Source organism: Mobula birostris, chromosome 12 (genome assembly GCF_030028105.1).
Source record: "Mobula birostris isolate sMobBir1 chromosome 12, sMobBir1.hap1, whole genome shotgun sequence".
NCBI lineage: Eukaryota > Metazoa > Chordata > Chondrichthyes > Myliobatiformes > Myliobatidae > Mobula > Mobula birostris.
In genome coordinates this window covers 29,067,997-29,083,221 of record NC_092381.1, presented here as the reverse complement: position 1 = coordinate 29,083,221, position 15,225 = coordinate 29,067,997, and the positions used below count along the sequence as shown (strand labels likewise).

At 43.2% G+C, this 15,225-nt stretch overlaps 1 protein-coding gene across 3 annotated transcripts in view; it reads right to left on the bottom strand.

Annotated features, from left to right (window-relative positions):
* The window catches only part of tie1 (tyrosine kinase with immunoglobulin-like and EGF-like domains 1), a 102,973-nt gene extending 88,420 nt beyond the window's left edge, over positions 1 to 14,553 (bottom strand). For all 3 annotated transcript variants that reach the window (XM_072273531.1, XM_072273533.1, XM_072273534.1), the window contains exon 1: positions 14,227 to 14,553. In XM_072273531.1, coding sequence (XP_072129632.1) covers positions 14,227 to 14,290 — 64 coding nt within the window. In that variant the 5' untranslated portion in view covers positions 14,291 to 14,553. The remainder of the gene's footprint in view (positions 1 to 14,226) is intronic.
* Between the last annotated feature and the right edge of the window lie 672 nt (positions 14,554 to 15,225).

Genomic DNA, 15,225 nt, shown 5'->3' with positions numbered 1-15,225 from the left:
CAATGGAAATCTCTAACCTAGATACACGCTGTCATCACTACTGGAATTCCACACCATTAATACCTGTGGATCAGCATTGTCCAGAAACCTGGATGGACCAGCCACTTAACCATAAATGTAGGTCAGAGGCTGGATAATCCATTTCAAATTACTCATTTCTTGATGTTCTAAAGTCTTTCCAACAAGCGCAAGACAGGTTAAGAGTCTGATGGAACACTTTGCAATTGGCTGCATGAGCACAGTTCCAACTGCTCCCAACTTCATCCAGGACAAAGTAACCTGCTTGACTGGCAACCCATCCACAACCTATACATTCATTCTCTCCTCTACAAGTTGTTACCATGTTTATCGTCCACAAAATTCACTGCAATTACTCACCCAGGCTACGCGATAGTCCTGCCCAGATGCACAAACCCTGTGATCAAATAGGACAAGGACTGCGGGTGCATGGGAACAACTTACAGACTGCTGTCCAAGTCAGATATCATCCTGACCTGGAGATATGTTTTTGGTCACTTGCTATTGCTGGGTATGACCCCTGGAGCTTGCTGCATACTGCCATCTACATCTTGACCTGCAGATATGTTATTGGTCATTTGCCATTGCTGGGTCTATCTCCTTGAGCTTGCTGCACAAGAGCACTGGGTGAGTGCTTTCACAAGCAAAAGTTTAAGAAGGTAGCTCACCACCACATTATCCAGGACAGTGGGATAATAAATAATAACCAACCATGTCCAATCTCAAAAATAATATATAAAAAGGTGCTCGATTTGAATGTCACGTTCTGCTCAATTCCCAGCAGGGATAACAACTCTTTTCAATTTATTTTGCAAATACTCAGTTCAAAACCCAGATGTGCGAGTTTTAAAATTCATAAGATTCTGAGTTTGTCATAACTGCGTAACTTATCATGATTCCCCCATGTTTCCTGTGCATTTGGTATGGATTTGAACTGTAGATGTCATTGATGCATTTAGATTCTATTAACATTTATGCAAGTTCTTTAATAAAAGCTGATACTGAGATAACTGAGACAGACAAGGTATGCAACAGAAGTTTGATCAAGGGGCGGTTGCGGAGGGGTGGCTCAGAGGAAAATTGTTGGCATGAGAGACCAAGAGGGTGAGGGAAGAAGTTCCAAAGAGTAGGAGCTTGTAAGCAGAGGGATGAATACCCATGAGTGTAAAGCAATAAAATATGGCAAGGGAAAGGTATTTCTGGTTAACTAACTGCAATAGCAACTCAATTACTCTTCACAGATGCTGCATGATCTCCTGGGTGTTTCCAGCTTTCACTATTCTTCTGATTTCCAGCAAATTTGCTTATTTTTATTGTTTGCATGATTTGCTTTTTTTTCTGCACACTGGATGTTTGACTGTCTTTTTAAGAAAAATGGGGTCTATTGGGTTTCTTTTCCTGGTGGCTGCCTGTAAGGAGACATATCTCAAGGCTGTATAAAGTATACATACTTCAATCATTGAACTCTGAACTGCTGTGCACCACCTCTCATGGTTCTGAAGCATTCTTTTCCTTTTCTTTTTCTCTCACTGCCAGCACCAAGTGCAGTCCCAGATAACTTTGGTTTCCAATATATCAATATTCCCTTCATTCTTACCAACTCTACCTTTCTAGCCCTAAAGAATGGTCATTAACTTGAAATGTTAATCTTGTTCCTGTCATCACAGATGCTGCCTACTTGCTGAGTGTTTCGAGCAATTTATGTTTTAGTTTTAATACATAACCAGGTGTCATATTCAAGTGTTGGGGGCAGAACTGTCATTCACTGATCATCTATGCCATGGACCATGCTGTCTGCTGGGACGCTGGCTCTCGGTTTATTGATTTGGCCTAGGGCAGCAGTGCACAGCACGCCAGAATCTTCCCAGTGCATGTGGCCATCTACACAGGCAGCATGACTTTGAAATCCAGTGGATTATCAAAGCAACCGTTGAAATTCCAAGACCATAACATGAAGCAGTAGAAATAGGCTATTCAACTCTCCCAGTCTGTTCTGCCATTCAATTGTGGATGACTTTTTTTCCCTCAAACTCATTAGCCTGGCTTCTCCCTATGACACTTAACCTCCTTACTAAATAAGAACCTATCAATCTCTACCTTAAAAGATGTGGCTTCTAGAGCTGTCGGTGGCAACATATTCCATAGATTCACCAATCTCTGGTTGAACAAATTCCTCCTCACCTCAGTTCTAAAGGGATATCCCTTTATTCTGAGGTTATGACCTATGGTCTTAGACTTCCAAAAATGGAACCATCCTCTTTATGTCCACTATATCAAGACCTTTCAGAAGTTAGTAGGTTTCAACAAGATTCCTCCTCATACTCCATCAAGTACAGGCTTAGAGGCATCACATGCTTCTTATATTTTAAGCCTTGCTTTTTCCGGAATCATTTTTGTGAACATTCTCCAGGGCTGGTACATCTTTCCTTAGATACAGGGTCCAACGTTGCTCACAACATCAGTATCTTTGACTCTGAATGTGTTACAAATTAAAAATATAGACAGAAAGCTAAAGCTTGATTAAAAAATGTGACAATATTAAATACTAAAAACAATTTTAAGCACTTAAATCCATTGAATTAAATTAAATACAACTTTTGTCTCAGTACCCGATTTCTTCCATTCATTCCTATGGATTTGCTTTACTTAACATATAAAATTACAAAAGGAATAGATAAGGTAGAGGCAGGAAAGCTGTTCCCACTGGTTGTTGAGACTAGAACTAGGGGACATAGCCTCAAGATTTGGGGAAGTAGATTTAGGATGGAGATGAGGGGGAACTGCTTTTCCCAGAGTGGTGAATCGTGTGGCATACTCTGCCCAACGAAGCAGTGGAGGCTACCTCAGTAAATATATTTAAGACAAGGTTGGATAGATTTTTGCATTGTAGGGTAATCAAGGGTTATCGGGAAAAGGCAGGCAGGTGGAGATGAGTCCATGACCAGATCAACCACGATCTTATTGAATGGCAGAGCAGACTTCATGGGCCAGATGGCCTACTCCTGCTCCTATTTCTTATATTCTTAAACTGGATTTAATTTGGTCTAGATTCAGCATGTTGATTTTCACTGCCTGACAACTGGGGAGCTCTGTAGAGGCTGGTATTGCCCTGCTGGCCCCAGATGGAGTCCTCCAACATAGCACAGCACAGGAGTCCTGCCGCTGACAGTCTGTTGAGTGGAAAGCAATGCTACTGTGGAATGGCTCGGTTACAGCAGTTCCCAGCAACAGATCCTTGTGAGGTTTCAGTGAGTTATACTTGATGATCCCTTACATCTCGGTTCCATTAGGGTTCATGTTGCATTATGGTTACTGCCCTTAATTGCTTCAGACACAAATTGCTGGAGGAACGCAGCAGGCCTGGCAGCATCTATGGAAAAGAGGGGTCTTGGCCTGAAACGTTACCCGTTTACTCCTTCTCACACATGCTACCTGGCCTGCTGAGTTCCTCCAGCATTTCGGGGGTGTTGCTTACGATTTCCAGCATCTATAGATTCGCTTGTGTTTGGGATTGCTTCAGGTTTTGCTTTGCTCTCAGAACATGTTGACCCAGGACATGTTCTCTTCATAATACCACCATCAAAGAGATGGTACAGGAGCTTCAAAGCTCATAGTCAGTGTTTTACGAACAGCTTCTTTCTCTCCGCCATCAGATTTCTGAATGGCCAATAAACCAACCCATGAACACTATTTCACTATTTTTGGTCTCTTTTTGCACTACTTAATTTAAAAATTTTAAATACATTTCTTTTGTCATTTATAGCGGTTATGTGTATTGTATTGTACTGCTGCTGTAAAACAACAAATTCCAATACGTTCCATGAGGGAACCGTGAAGAATATCCTTCACCATTCCCTCCAAACTTCCCCTTTCTGAGGCAGAACATTTTGTCCTCAACAAGCATCTTTCCTTTGTCCCCTTCGCCTGCACATCACTGAGTTCCACACCCGCCACAATGTTGAGCTCTTCTTCTGTTGCCTCCGTCTCCAAGCCTACTTCTTTGGCAAGGATTCCACACGTTGCACTGATGATGCCTTTTCCCCATCTTCATCCCTCCTCCTCCTCTTGGATATTCTGCTCTGGATCTTTTCATCTCGAATTGCAGACACTACATCAAGCGTCTTGACTTCAGTACTCCTCCCTCCTCCTTGAACCTTGCCCCCTTTGGATCATTGTCCTCCACTCTCTGCACAGTCCTGAGCTTATCATGAAACCCACAGACAAAGGATGTATTGCTGTGCTACACTGATCTCTCCCCTACTGAGGCCAGGTGGCAACTCTCAGACACCTCCTCATAACTACCCCTTGAAGAGGACCTCACTTTGTACCATCAGAAAACTGTCTCCAACACTATCGCCGACCTCATCAACTCTGGAGAACTCCCAACCACTGCTACCAAACTCATAGTTCCCTTACTCCGCACTGCTCACTTCTACCTCCTACCCAAGATCCATAAACCAGACTGTCTGGGTAGGCCCATTGTCTCTGCTTGCTCCTACACAACTGAAATCGTGTCTTCATACCTCGATTCCATTCTATCCCCCTTGGTTCAGTTCCTTCCCACCTACATCTGTGACACCTCTCATGCTCTTGATCTCCTCAGTAACTTTAAGTTCACTGAGCCTGACCGCCACATTTTCAGCATGGATGTTCAGTCTCTATACAGTTTTATCCCTCATCAAGAAGGCCTCAAAGTTCTCTGCTCCTTTCTTAACAAAAGAAACACCAAATTCCCCTCCGCCAACCCCGTCCTCTGTCTGGCAGAATTGACCCTCACCCTCAACTGTTTATCCTTCGGCCACTCCCACTTTCTCCAGACTGGTGTCCATGGTCACCCACATTGTCCCAGCTATGCCTGCCTCCTTGTTGGCTATGTAGAACAGTCCATGTTCAAAGCCCTTCGCGGTAGTACTCCCCAAATCTTCCTCCGCTACACTGACAACTGCACTGGACCTAAGGTCAAGTTTATCAATTTTGCCTCTAACGTCCATTCTGCCCTTAAATTCACTTGGTTAATTTCTGACAACTTTCTCCTCTTTCTCTAACTTTCAGTCTCCATCTCTGGAGACAATCTGTCAACCAATATCTTTTATAAACCTACCGATTCTCACAGTTGTCCTCACTAGATCTTTTCCCCACCCTGTCTCCTGTAAAAATGTTATTTCCTTTATTCTGTTCCTTTGCCTCAGCTGCATCTGTTCCCAGGCTGTGGCCTTACTTTTCAGGACATCAGACATGTTCTCCTTCTTCAAAGGACAGTGTTTCCCTTCCTCCATTGATGCCGTCCTCATCTGCGTCTCCTCCACTTCCCAAGCATCCAGACTCACCCCATTATCCTGCAGCCTTAAAGGTGATAAAGAGTTCTTGTGCTTATCTACCAATATATCATCTACAACTTCTACATCTCCATAGGGATCCTACCACTGAACATATCTTTACCTCCACTGCCTCTCCGGTATCCATAGGGATCACTCCCTCTGTAATTCTCTTGTCGATTCGTCCCTCTCCACTAATTCTACCCCCCCCCACCCAGCACTTACCCCTGCAAGCATCCAAAGTGCCTCACCTGCCCTTTCACCTCTTCCTTCACCTCCATTCAGGGGCCCACGCAGCCCTTCCAGGTGAGGCAACACTTCACCTGCGTATCTGCTGGGGTTGTCTATTGTGTCTGGTGCTCCCAATGTGTCCCCCTCTACACTGGTGAGACCCGTCATAAATTGGCACCTCTGCTCCATCTGCCAAAAGCAGAGTTTCCTAGTGGCCAAACATTTTAATTCCGATTCCCATCCCCATTCTGACATGTCAGTCCATGGCCTCCTCTTGTGCCAAGATGAGGCCACCCTCAGGGTGAAGAAGCAACTGCTTATATTCCATCTGGGTAGCCTCATATGGCATGAATATTGATTTCTTGTCCAAGTAAAAAAAATTCCCTCCCCCTCCCTCCTCTTCTATTCTCCACTCCAGTCCTTTACCTCTTCTCACCTGCCTATCACTTAGGTCCCCTCCTCCTATCCTTTCTCCTATGGCCCACTCTTCTTTCCCATTAGATTCTTTCTTCTCCACCCCTTTACCTTTCCCATCCACTTGGCTTCACCTATCACCTTCCAGCTAGCTTCCTACCCCTTCCCCTACCTTTTTACTCTGGCGTCTTCCCCCTTCCATTCCAGTCCTGAAGAATGCCACTTGACCTGCTGAGTTACTCCAGAATTTTGAGTGTTTCCTTTGATTTCCAGCATCTGCAGACTTTCTCTGTTTATGTTTGTTGGAAAGTCTGTGACCCTCAGGTCACTAATGCTATGATTGAACACACAGTTGGAGGAACACATCCTGTCCCATTGTCTACTGTCTCATTGTCTTTCAGTGTCACTGTGAATAAAGGACTGGACCTAAAAACTTAAAGTCAACTTTGTTGATGTTTGTTCTATGCTAAAACAATGTAAAACCATTCTTACAGTGGAGTAAGCATGAACTCGGAGGATCTTCTTCCAATTTATCTAGCCATCAGTCAGGCCCCTTGTAGTCCCTTCAAACCATCTTCCGATTAACTTTTTCCTTTCCAATGCTAATCATGACTGTTCCATTATATACTGCATTACCCACTCAGTCCTACATTTTACCCTCCCTCTGGCTCTGCTGTCACTCACATTGCCCTCAACCCTCCAGCCACTTCTTCTCCCTTCCAAAGTTGGTGGGGAAGAGTACACATTTTTCTTCCCTTCCTCTTCAAAGAAAAAAGAATCAAAACTGCAGATGCTGGAATCATAAAAGAACAGAAAATGCTGGAGATACAGTACTCGGCAAGTCTGGCAGCACCAATGGAAGGAGACCCAGGGTTATCATTTCAACTTCAAAACCCACGTAAGACTTTCTGACCTGAAACATTAACACTGGTTTGCTTTCCACAGATGTTGCCTGACCTGTTTAGGTTAGTGATGACCATGCTGAATGGCAAAGCAACCTTGATGGGGTGATGACCTGATCCTACTCCTAGTTACATGCATTTCTCTTGTTTGTGCTTTGTTCTCATCTTGATTTCCAACATTTTCTGGTGTTTTTTGTTCTCTCTTTCCATTCTGCCCAGAATAAGATATCTATTGTGAGTTAGCTCTGGCCTAGTTACTTCTTTCTGCTTCTCTTTTGCCCTCCGTCACAGTTTGGGACAAGCAAAAGATGCCTCATAATCAGTTTGCATCGACAGAAACAATCACTGAACTTGCCGGAGTCACTGGATATTTGGCTTCAGGCTTCACATGTTTTGTAAGTACCAAACTGCGGACTCCACCTGAACTTCCACGAGCAGGGAATTTTAATTTCACACTTCCGATTCCTAGGTAAATCCTAGGGTTGGGGCCCATTTCCCAAGGGAGGACAGTAGTTGTGAAAAGGAGAGATTGATTTGGTGTTGGCTGAACGAGTATTCTGTTCACCCTCATCCCACACTCGTCCTAGGTACATACACAGAGCTACAAGAGACTACGGATCCTTGAACCTGGAGCAAAAAGCGAACTGCTGAGTAACTCAGTGAGTCGGGCAGCAGCCGTGGAGAAACCACCCCAGGTGAAGTGTCTTGACCTTGAGGGAAGAGCCGGCATACCACTTCCCTCTGCAAATGGTGCCTGACCCACTGAGTTCCCCTGTTAATTTGTTATTTGCACATTTACATGGGCTCCCAGTAGCCCCCTTTAAGAACTCCCTTACTTCAGGATAATTCAGGCAAACAATATGAAATGATGGTTTTTCAATGCTGTAGTGCAAAAAAGTTGGCTTTTCAATATGGGACCAACAAAAATGACAAGAGCGAGCATAAAAGGTTGATCCTATGGATATTCAAGGCCAGATTGATAGGGAGTGGTCAGTGGAATAGGAGCCAATAAATTATGGTGAGAGAAGTCATTATAGTAACACAGAAAACCTACAGCACAATACAGGCCCTTCAGCCCAAAAAGCTGTGCCGAACATGTCCTTACCTTAGAAATTAGGGCATTAAAGGTTATGGTGAGAAGGCGGGGGAGTGGGACTAAATGGGAGAATGGATCAGCTCATGATAAAATGGCGGAGCAGACTCGATGGGCCGAATGGACGATTTCTGCTCCTTTGTCTTACGGAAATTACCTAGGGTTAACCATAGCCCTCTATTTTTCTAAGCTCCATGTACCGTTCCAGCAGTCTCTTAAAAGACCCTATCGTTTCCGCCTCCACCACTGTCGCTGGCAGCCTATTCCATGCTCTCATCCCGCACTGTGTAAAAAAAACTTACCCCTGACATCTCCTCTGTACCTACTTCCAAGCATCTTAAAACTGTGCCCTCTCGTGCTAGCCACTTCAGCCCTGGGGAAAAGCCTCTGACTATCCACGCGATCAATGCCTCTGATTATCTTGTACACCTTTATCAGGAAACCTCTCATCCTCTGTCGCTCCAAGGAGAAAAGGCCGAGTTCAATCAACCTATTCTTGTAAGGCATGCTCCCCAAACCAGGCAACATCCTTGTAAATTATGATAGGAAGCAGAAGGATGAAGGGGTACATGAGACTTCAATAGCTATTATAGAACCATATAGCACAGAGATGTGCCCTTTTGACCCAGCTTGTTCATGCCAACTGTGATGCCTATCTACACTAATCCAATTTGCCTGCATTAGGCTCATATCCCCCTATCCTATCCAAATATCTTTTAAAGGTTGTAATTGTACCTGCCTCCCCCATCTCAACCAACAGCTCATTCCAGATATTCACCCTCATCTGTGTGTGAAAAACCTGCCTCTCAGATCTCTTTTAAATTTCTCCCCTATTACTTTAAACCCATGTCCTCTGGTTCTGGTCTCCCCTGCCCTGAGGTAAAGATTCTGCCCCTCAAAACTTTATAAGGCCACCCCTTGGTCACCTATCTAATTTAGAAGTCCCGACCACTTAAAACATTTGTAAGGGGAAAGTGAAATTCATTATGGTGTAAGAATACCAGCAACTGGATGTGTAGACTCATACAAGTCAAGTCACTTTTTATTGCCATTTCAACCTTAACTGCTGGTACAGTACACAGTAAAAATGAGACAACGTTTTTCAGGACCATGGTGCTTCATGAAACAATACAAAAACTACACTGAACTATGTAAAATAACACAAAAACTACTCTAGACTACAGACCTACCCAGGACTGCATAAAGTGCACAAAACAGTGCAGGCATTACAATAAATAATAAACAAGACAATATGCACAGTAGAGGGCAGTCGGTTGGTGTCAGTCCAGGCTCCGGGTATTGAGGAGTCTGATGGCTTGGGGGAAGAAACTGTTACATAGTCTGGTCGTGAGAGCCCGAATGCTTTGGTGCCTTTTGCCAGATGGTAGGAGGGAGAAGAGTTTGTATGAGGGGTGTGTGGGGTCCTTCATAATGCTGTTTGCTTTACAGATGCAGCGTGTGGTGTAAATGTCTGTAATGGCGGGAAGAGAGAACAGGCCCTTTGGCCCAAATGGTCCATCCTGACCCTTCTAAGCTAGTCCCGTTTGCCCACATTAGGCTCATATCCCTCTGAGCCTTAGCTATTCATGTAGCTCTCTGAGTACCTTTTAAATATTCTCAATTTACTTACGTCAAACACTTCCTCTGGATCTCACTTGCCCAGAATTACCTGGAAACTGATTTTTTTGTTTGTTTTACATTGGTAAGCTGTTGGCTAGGGAAGGAGGGTACCTGGCTGGTGTTGCAATACTTGTAAGTAGATTTGCTGCCCTACAGCTCTAGCAACCCAGATTCAATCCTGACCTTTGTTGTTGGCTGTGTTGAGTTTGACCTCTCCCCCTCCGGGTGCCCCAGTTTCCACCTACATTCCAAATACATGTGGATTGGTAGGTTAATTGGGAGATTGCCCCAAGTGAGTGAGAGAGTATGGGTAGAGTTGATGGGAATTTGGGACAATAAAATGGGATTAACGTGGAATTAGTGTAGCTAGATATTTGATGGTCAGCACAGATTCAGTGGGTCAAGGGAGATTTTTTTTATGCTGAGTGATTTGATATTTCTGGGATAAATCACATCTATCAGATTTAAATAAGACATAAATAATGTGAGGGAATAATGTGACTGTCAAGAAAGCCAGATAAGACTATAAGATATAGGAGCAGAATTAGGCCACTTGGCCCATCGAGTCTGCTTCACTATTTCATCATGTCTAAATTCGGCATGGAATAGAAGGGCTGAAGGGCCTGTTTCTACACAGTAGTGCTCAATGATTCTAAAAAGGTTACCAAATTTAAGCATGAGACAATAGCAAAACGGACACTTTAAACATTGATTTGGATTATATGACAAAAATTGTGAACACTAATTACAAAGGGAAGTGTATATTTCTTTTAGTTCTCAAAAATATTTGGCACCCCACAATGGACCATATTCCTTTTAAATTTATCAGCATTCATCTGTACACAAAGTGAAAACAATGTTCCATACTTAAAGTGCCACAGAGCTAACATCATTTGTCCTGTCAATACTTTATCAGGCAGACACTGCAGTGGGTGAAGTTCCAGGATCAAATTAAGGACACACAGTAAAAGAGCAGGATTAGACTATTCATCCCATTAAATTTACTCCATGCAATTTGATCTACAAGATATTCATGTCATGTTGTTGGATGGCCTTAAAGTCTATTGGTTGTAGGTAGAAGATGATGACACATCACAATGGCAGTGAAGGCAGAAGAAGGCTTCAGCGGCGAAGGGTTGCATTCCATGCCATTGAACTTTGACCTTGACACTGTCAAGGACCGTGTGATGGCCGGCCATACATCGGCCTCTCCACATTAAACAAAGTCACACACAGCGGTTCTCCAATAAGGGAATTGACCCAACTCCTTTGGAGAGCATTATACTCAACTCAAGTGCTCACACTGCTATACTCAATGAGACCGTAAGATATAGGAGAGGAATTCTGCCAGGGAGTCAGCTCTCTCATTCAATCAGGCTGATTTTTTTTTCAAACCGCATTCTTCTACCTTCCCCCTATACTCTTAATTATATTACCAGTCAAGAACTTATTAATCCCTGCCTTAAGTACATACAATGATTTTACCTCTACTACCCTTTGTGACAAAGAATTCCATGGATTCGTCAGAATCAGGTTTATTATCACCAGCATGTGTCATGAAATTTGTTAACTTATCTCTGGGTCCTCACCTCCTTCCCTTTCTCCTATGGTCCACTCTCCTCTCCTACCAGATTCCTTCTTCTCCAGTCCTTTATCTTTCTAACCCGCCTGCTTGCACCCATCACCTTCTAGCTATCGTCTTCCACACCCCCCACCTTTTTATTCTGGCATCTTCCCCCTTCCTTTCCAGTCCTGAAGGGTCTCAAGCTGAATTGCCAACTGTTTATTTATTTCCATAGATGCTGCCTGACCTGCAGAGTTCCTCCAATATTTTGTGTGTTACACTATATAATTGAGTTATTATCAAAATATCAATATAAGTAACTGAATAATGTGGAAGGAATTGCTCAGAGGCAGACACACAGAAATAGCATACTGTTGGACTATTATAGTGTGGTCTACAGTACTGAAGAGCTTCAGGGAAAAGTTTTGAAAAACATTTTTAACGAGTGTTTTGAGGGCTTTTGTATTCAAGCATTGTTGCAGATCAATTCATTGACATGGCTCAGAATATTCAGCAGATAACGTAACTCCCAAGACCTAAAAAGCAAAGTCTGAAAATCCTTTTGGGTGGTAGAACATAGAACATAACTGCACAGTATATGTCTGTCAGCCCATGAAGTTGTGCCAAGCCTTTAAAGATCTATCTAATCCACATACCCCTTCATTTTTCTTTCATCCATTGCTAAGAGTCTTTTCAATGTCCTGAATGTATCAGCCTCTACCATCACCCCTGGCAGCATGTACCATACACCTCGCATTCTCTGTGTAAAAAAAAACCTACACTTGAAATCCTTAGATTTATGCCCCCTCGTACAAGCCATTTCTGCCCTGGGAGAAAGGCACTGGATGTCCACTGTATCTGTACCCCTTATCATCTTGTACACCTCTATCATGTCACATCTCATCATCTTTCACTCCAGAAAGAAACCCTAGCTCGTTCAATTAATGTAAAAAAGATATCTGGTCTAATCCAGGCAGCATCCTAGTAAATTTCCCCTCTAAAGCTTCCACATCTTTCCTATGATGAGGCCACCAGAACTGAACACAATACTTCAAGTGTAGTCTAACCAGAGTTTTATAAAGCTGCAACATTACCTCATAGTTCTTGAACTCGATCCTCTGACTGATGATGTGCCATATGAAGAGACCATATCTCCTTATAACCACTTTATCAACTTGAGATGCAATTTGGAGGGATCTTGGCTGTGGACCCCAAGATCCCTCTGTTCCTCACACCGTTAATAATTCTGTCTTTAACCCTCTATTCTGCCTTCAAGTTCGATCTTCCAAACTGCCGTAATGCCAAATGTGTGGAGGACATGATGTAATATAGAATGGCAAATGGCTGGAATCACCAACCCTTCAGCTTTGATGTAACCTTTGGAAATGTCAGCATCTTAAATAGGATACAAATGTTTTTATGATAACCTGATTCATTAATTTTTGTGTGGCACAAGAGGGGTCTATGGGCCCACATGTCAGAATGGGAATGGGAATTGGAATTAAAATGTTTGGACACTGGGAAGTTCCACTTTTGGTGGATGAGCAGAGGTGCTCAACAAAGTGGTCCCCAATTTATGACAGGTCTCACCAAAGTAGAGGAGGCCACACTGGGCGCAATAGATGACTCCGGCTGATTTGCGGGTGAAGTTTGACCTCACCTAGAAGGACTGTGTGGGGTCCTGAACGGAGCTAAGGGAGAGGTGAATGGGCAGGTGTAGCTCTTTGGCCATTTGCAGGGATAAGTGCTGGGAGGGAGATTAGTGAGATGGACAAATGGACAAGGGAATCAGGGAGGGGGCAATCCTTGTGGAAAGCGGAGAGATGGGTGGAGATAAAGATATGTCTGGTGGTAGGATCCCTTTGGAGCTGGCAGAAGTTGCAGAGAATCATGAGGCTTGTGGATGGTAGGTAATGGACAAGGGGAACTCTATTGCTGTTAAGGCAGCGGGAAGATGGAGTGCATGTGGATGTCCAAAAAGTGGAGAGATACGGGTTAGGGCAGCATCAATGGTGTTTGAAGGGAAATCCGGTCCTTTGTGGAAGGAGGACATTTCTCATGTCCTGGAAAGGAAAACCACACAGGAACAGATGCGGCAAAGATGAGAGAACTGAGAAAAAGGAACAACATTTTTACAGAAGTGGGAAGAGATATGGTCAAGATAATTGTGGGAACTGATAGATTTATAAAAAATGTTGGTCAACAGTTTGTCTTCAGAGATGGAGACAGAGAGATCAAGAAAAGGGAGAGAGGTGTCAGAAATGGACCAGGTGAATTTAAGGGCAGGTTGGAAGTTGGAGGCAAAGTTGATGAAATTGACGAGTTTAGCACGGGTGCATGAAGCAGCACCAATGTAGTTGTCAATGTAGTGGTGTTTCCAGCAAAATCCCGATTGCTTAGTTGTCAACGGGGAGCATTTTTTTTATTACTAATTGCTTCCTAATTTATTTTCTCTTAGTGGACCCTTTGGTCAGATTTGCTGTGAATGACCTTAATTAGCAGGCATACTCAATTAATTTAGTGGTCAAAGCGTGCCAACGTTATTCCAGTGGTTTATGTACTTCAGGACAGACTTCACACAGCCAGATTAGGAAACAAAAATTGCCCGCGAGCACACTTCCTACTGTGCCTGCACCACTGAGTAGTCACCTATAGAGGGGGCATCTCTCTGTGGTACAGTACCTGTGTTCTGGCCGTCTTTAAAAATATACTTTATAATTACTGAACTAACAGTTAAAATAAACAAAACTCGCAGGCACAGCCTCCTATTTTGTTTTCTCTAGAAGAAATACTTCCTAATAACGTCCCTCTAAAACTTTGCACCTTCAGTTTTCCGCAGCTATAATCTGGTAGACGACTGTGCGCGCAGTAGCAGCTTTATGCAGACCTGTTGCAATATTTAATCTCCAAATAGCGGGAGTCTCGAACAAGAGACCCGACGGCTTTTAACCCGTCCACCGGAACTTTAAAGCTAGCCCGTCTTTACTTACAAAAAATGCGATAAAATAATTTTGCTTGAAATACATCAAAAACATTGAAACTAATATTTTTACTCTTTGGAAGACTTACCCGTTATGTGAAAAGAAAGTGCCAACCTGTAGAGATGGAACAAAATCATTTTGCGTTGTAACATGCCGAAAGAATATCCAGGCGTTTTGAATCAAATCCTGATGGAAAAATCCTAGTGATTCCAGCAAAAATACCGTTTGCCGAGTTTTCCTCTCTCCGCCCAAGAATCTCGCCTTGAAGTAGTTACTTTAATTAAGACTAGTTAAAACGAGTCTCTTTTGGATTGATATCTCCAGCAATGAGATTTATTTCCATTTTGGAAGTTATTTTTTTCTTTGTCCCCTTTGCTTCTCTTCGCCGAAGTTTCTGAACTGAGAGCACAGAGAGGAAAAGCGTCACTTGTACTAATGAATCGGGGTGATTCACGAGAACAGGAGTTGTTATCACATTAGATCCGCCCGGAACATCACTGGAATACCCACTCCCCAACTCCACAATTGTTTCACAGCCAAAAAAACACCTCATTGCCTAGTCATTACTCAATTTTAATGTGACATCTATTTAAAATTACACATCAACCGGAATTATTGGTCTAATAATAACACCTCAATACAAGAAATTAAAGGCGGGATGTTGCGCTGGCCATAGAGCATTCCTTTTCCACATTGTTTTTAACTTGCCCAACCACAGCGGCAGGACATTATTTGAAAACCGGCTACCGCTGTCTCCCCGATACCATGGTACCCGGCAAAACACAAACACTTTGAAATGCATCAGGATTTTCACCTTATTACTCTTGAATAGCATTTAAGTAACATTGAATATAAGCAGGCTTTTCCCACGGAGGTTGGGTGAGACTTGAACTAGATGTCATGGGTTAAGGGTGAAAGGTCAACTATTTAAGGGGAAACTGAGGGTAATCTTTTTCACTCAGTGGATCCAGCTGCTAGTGGAAGTGGTTAATGTGAATTCGATTTCAACATTGAGAAACATGGAAAACCTAAAAGCACAATACAGGCCCTTTGGCGCACAAAGTTGTGCTGAACATGTCCCTACCTT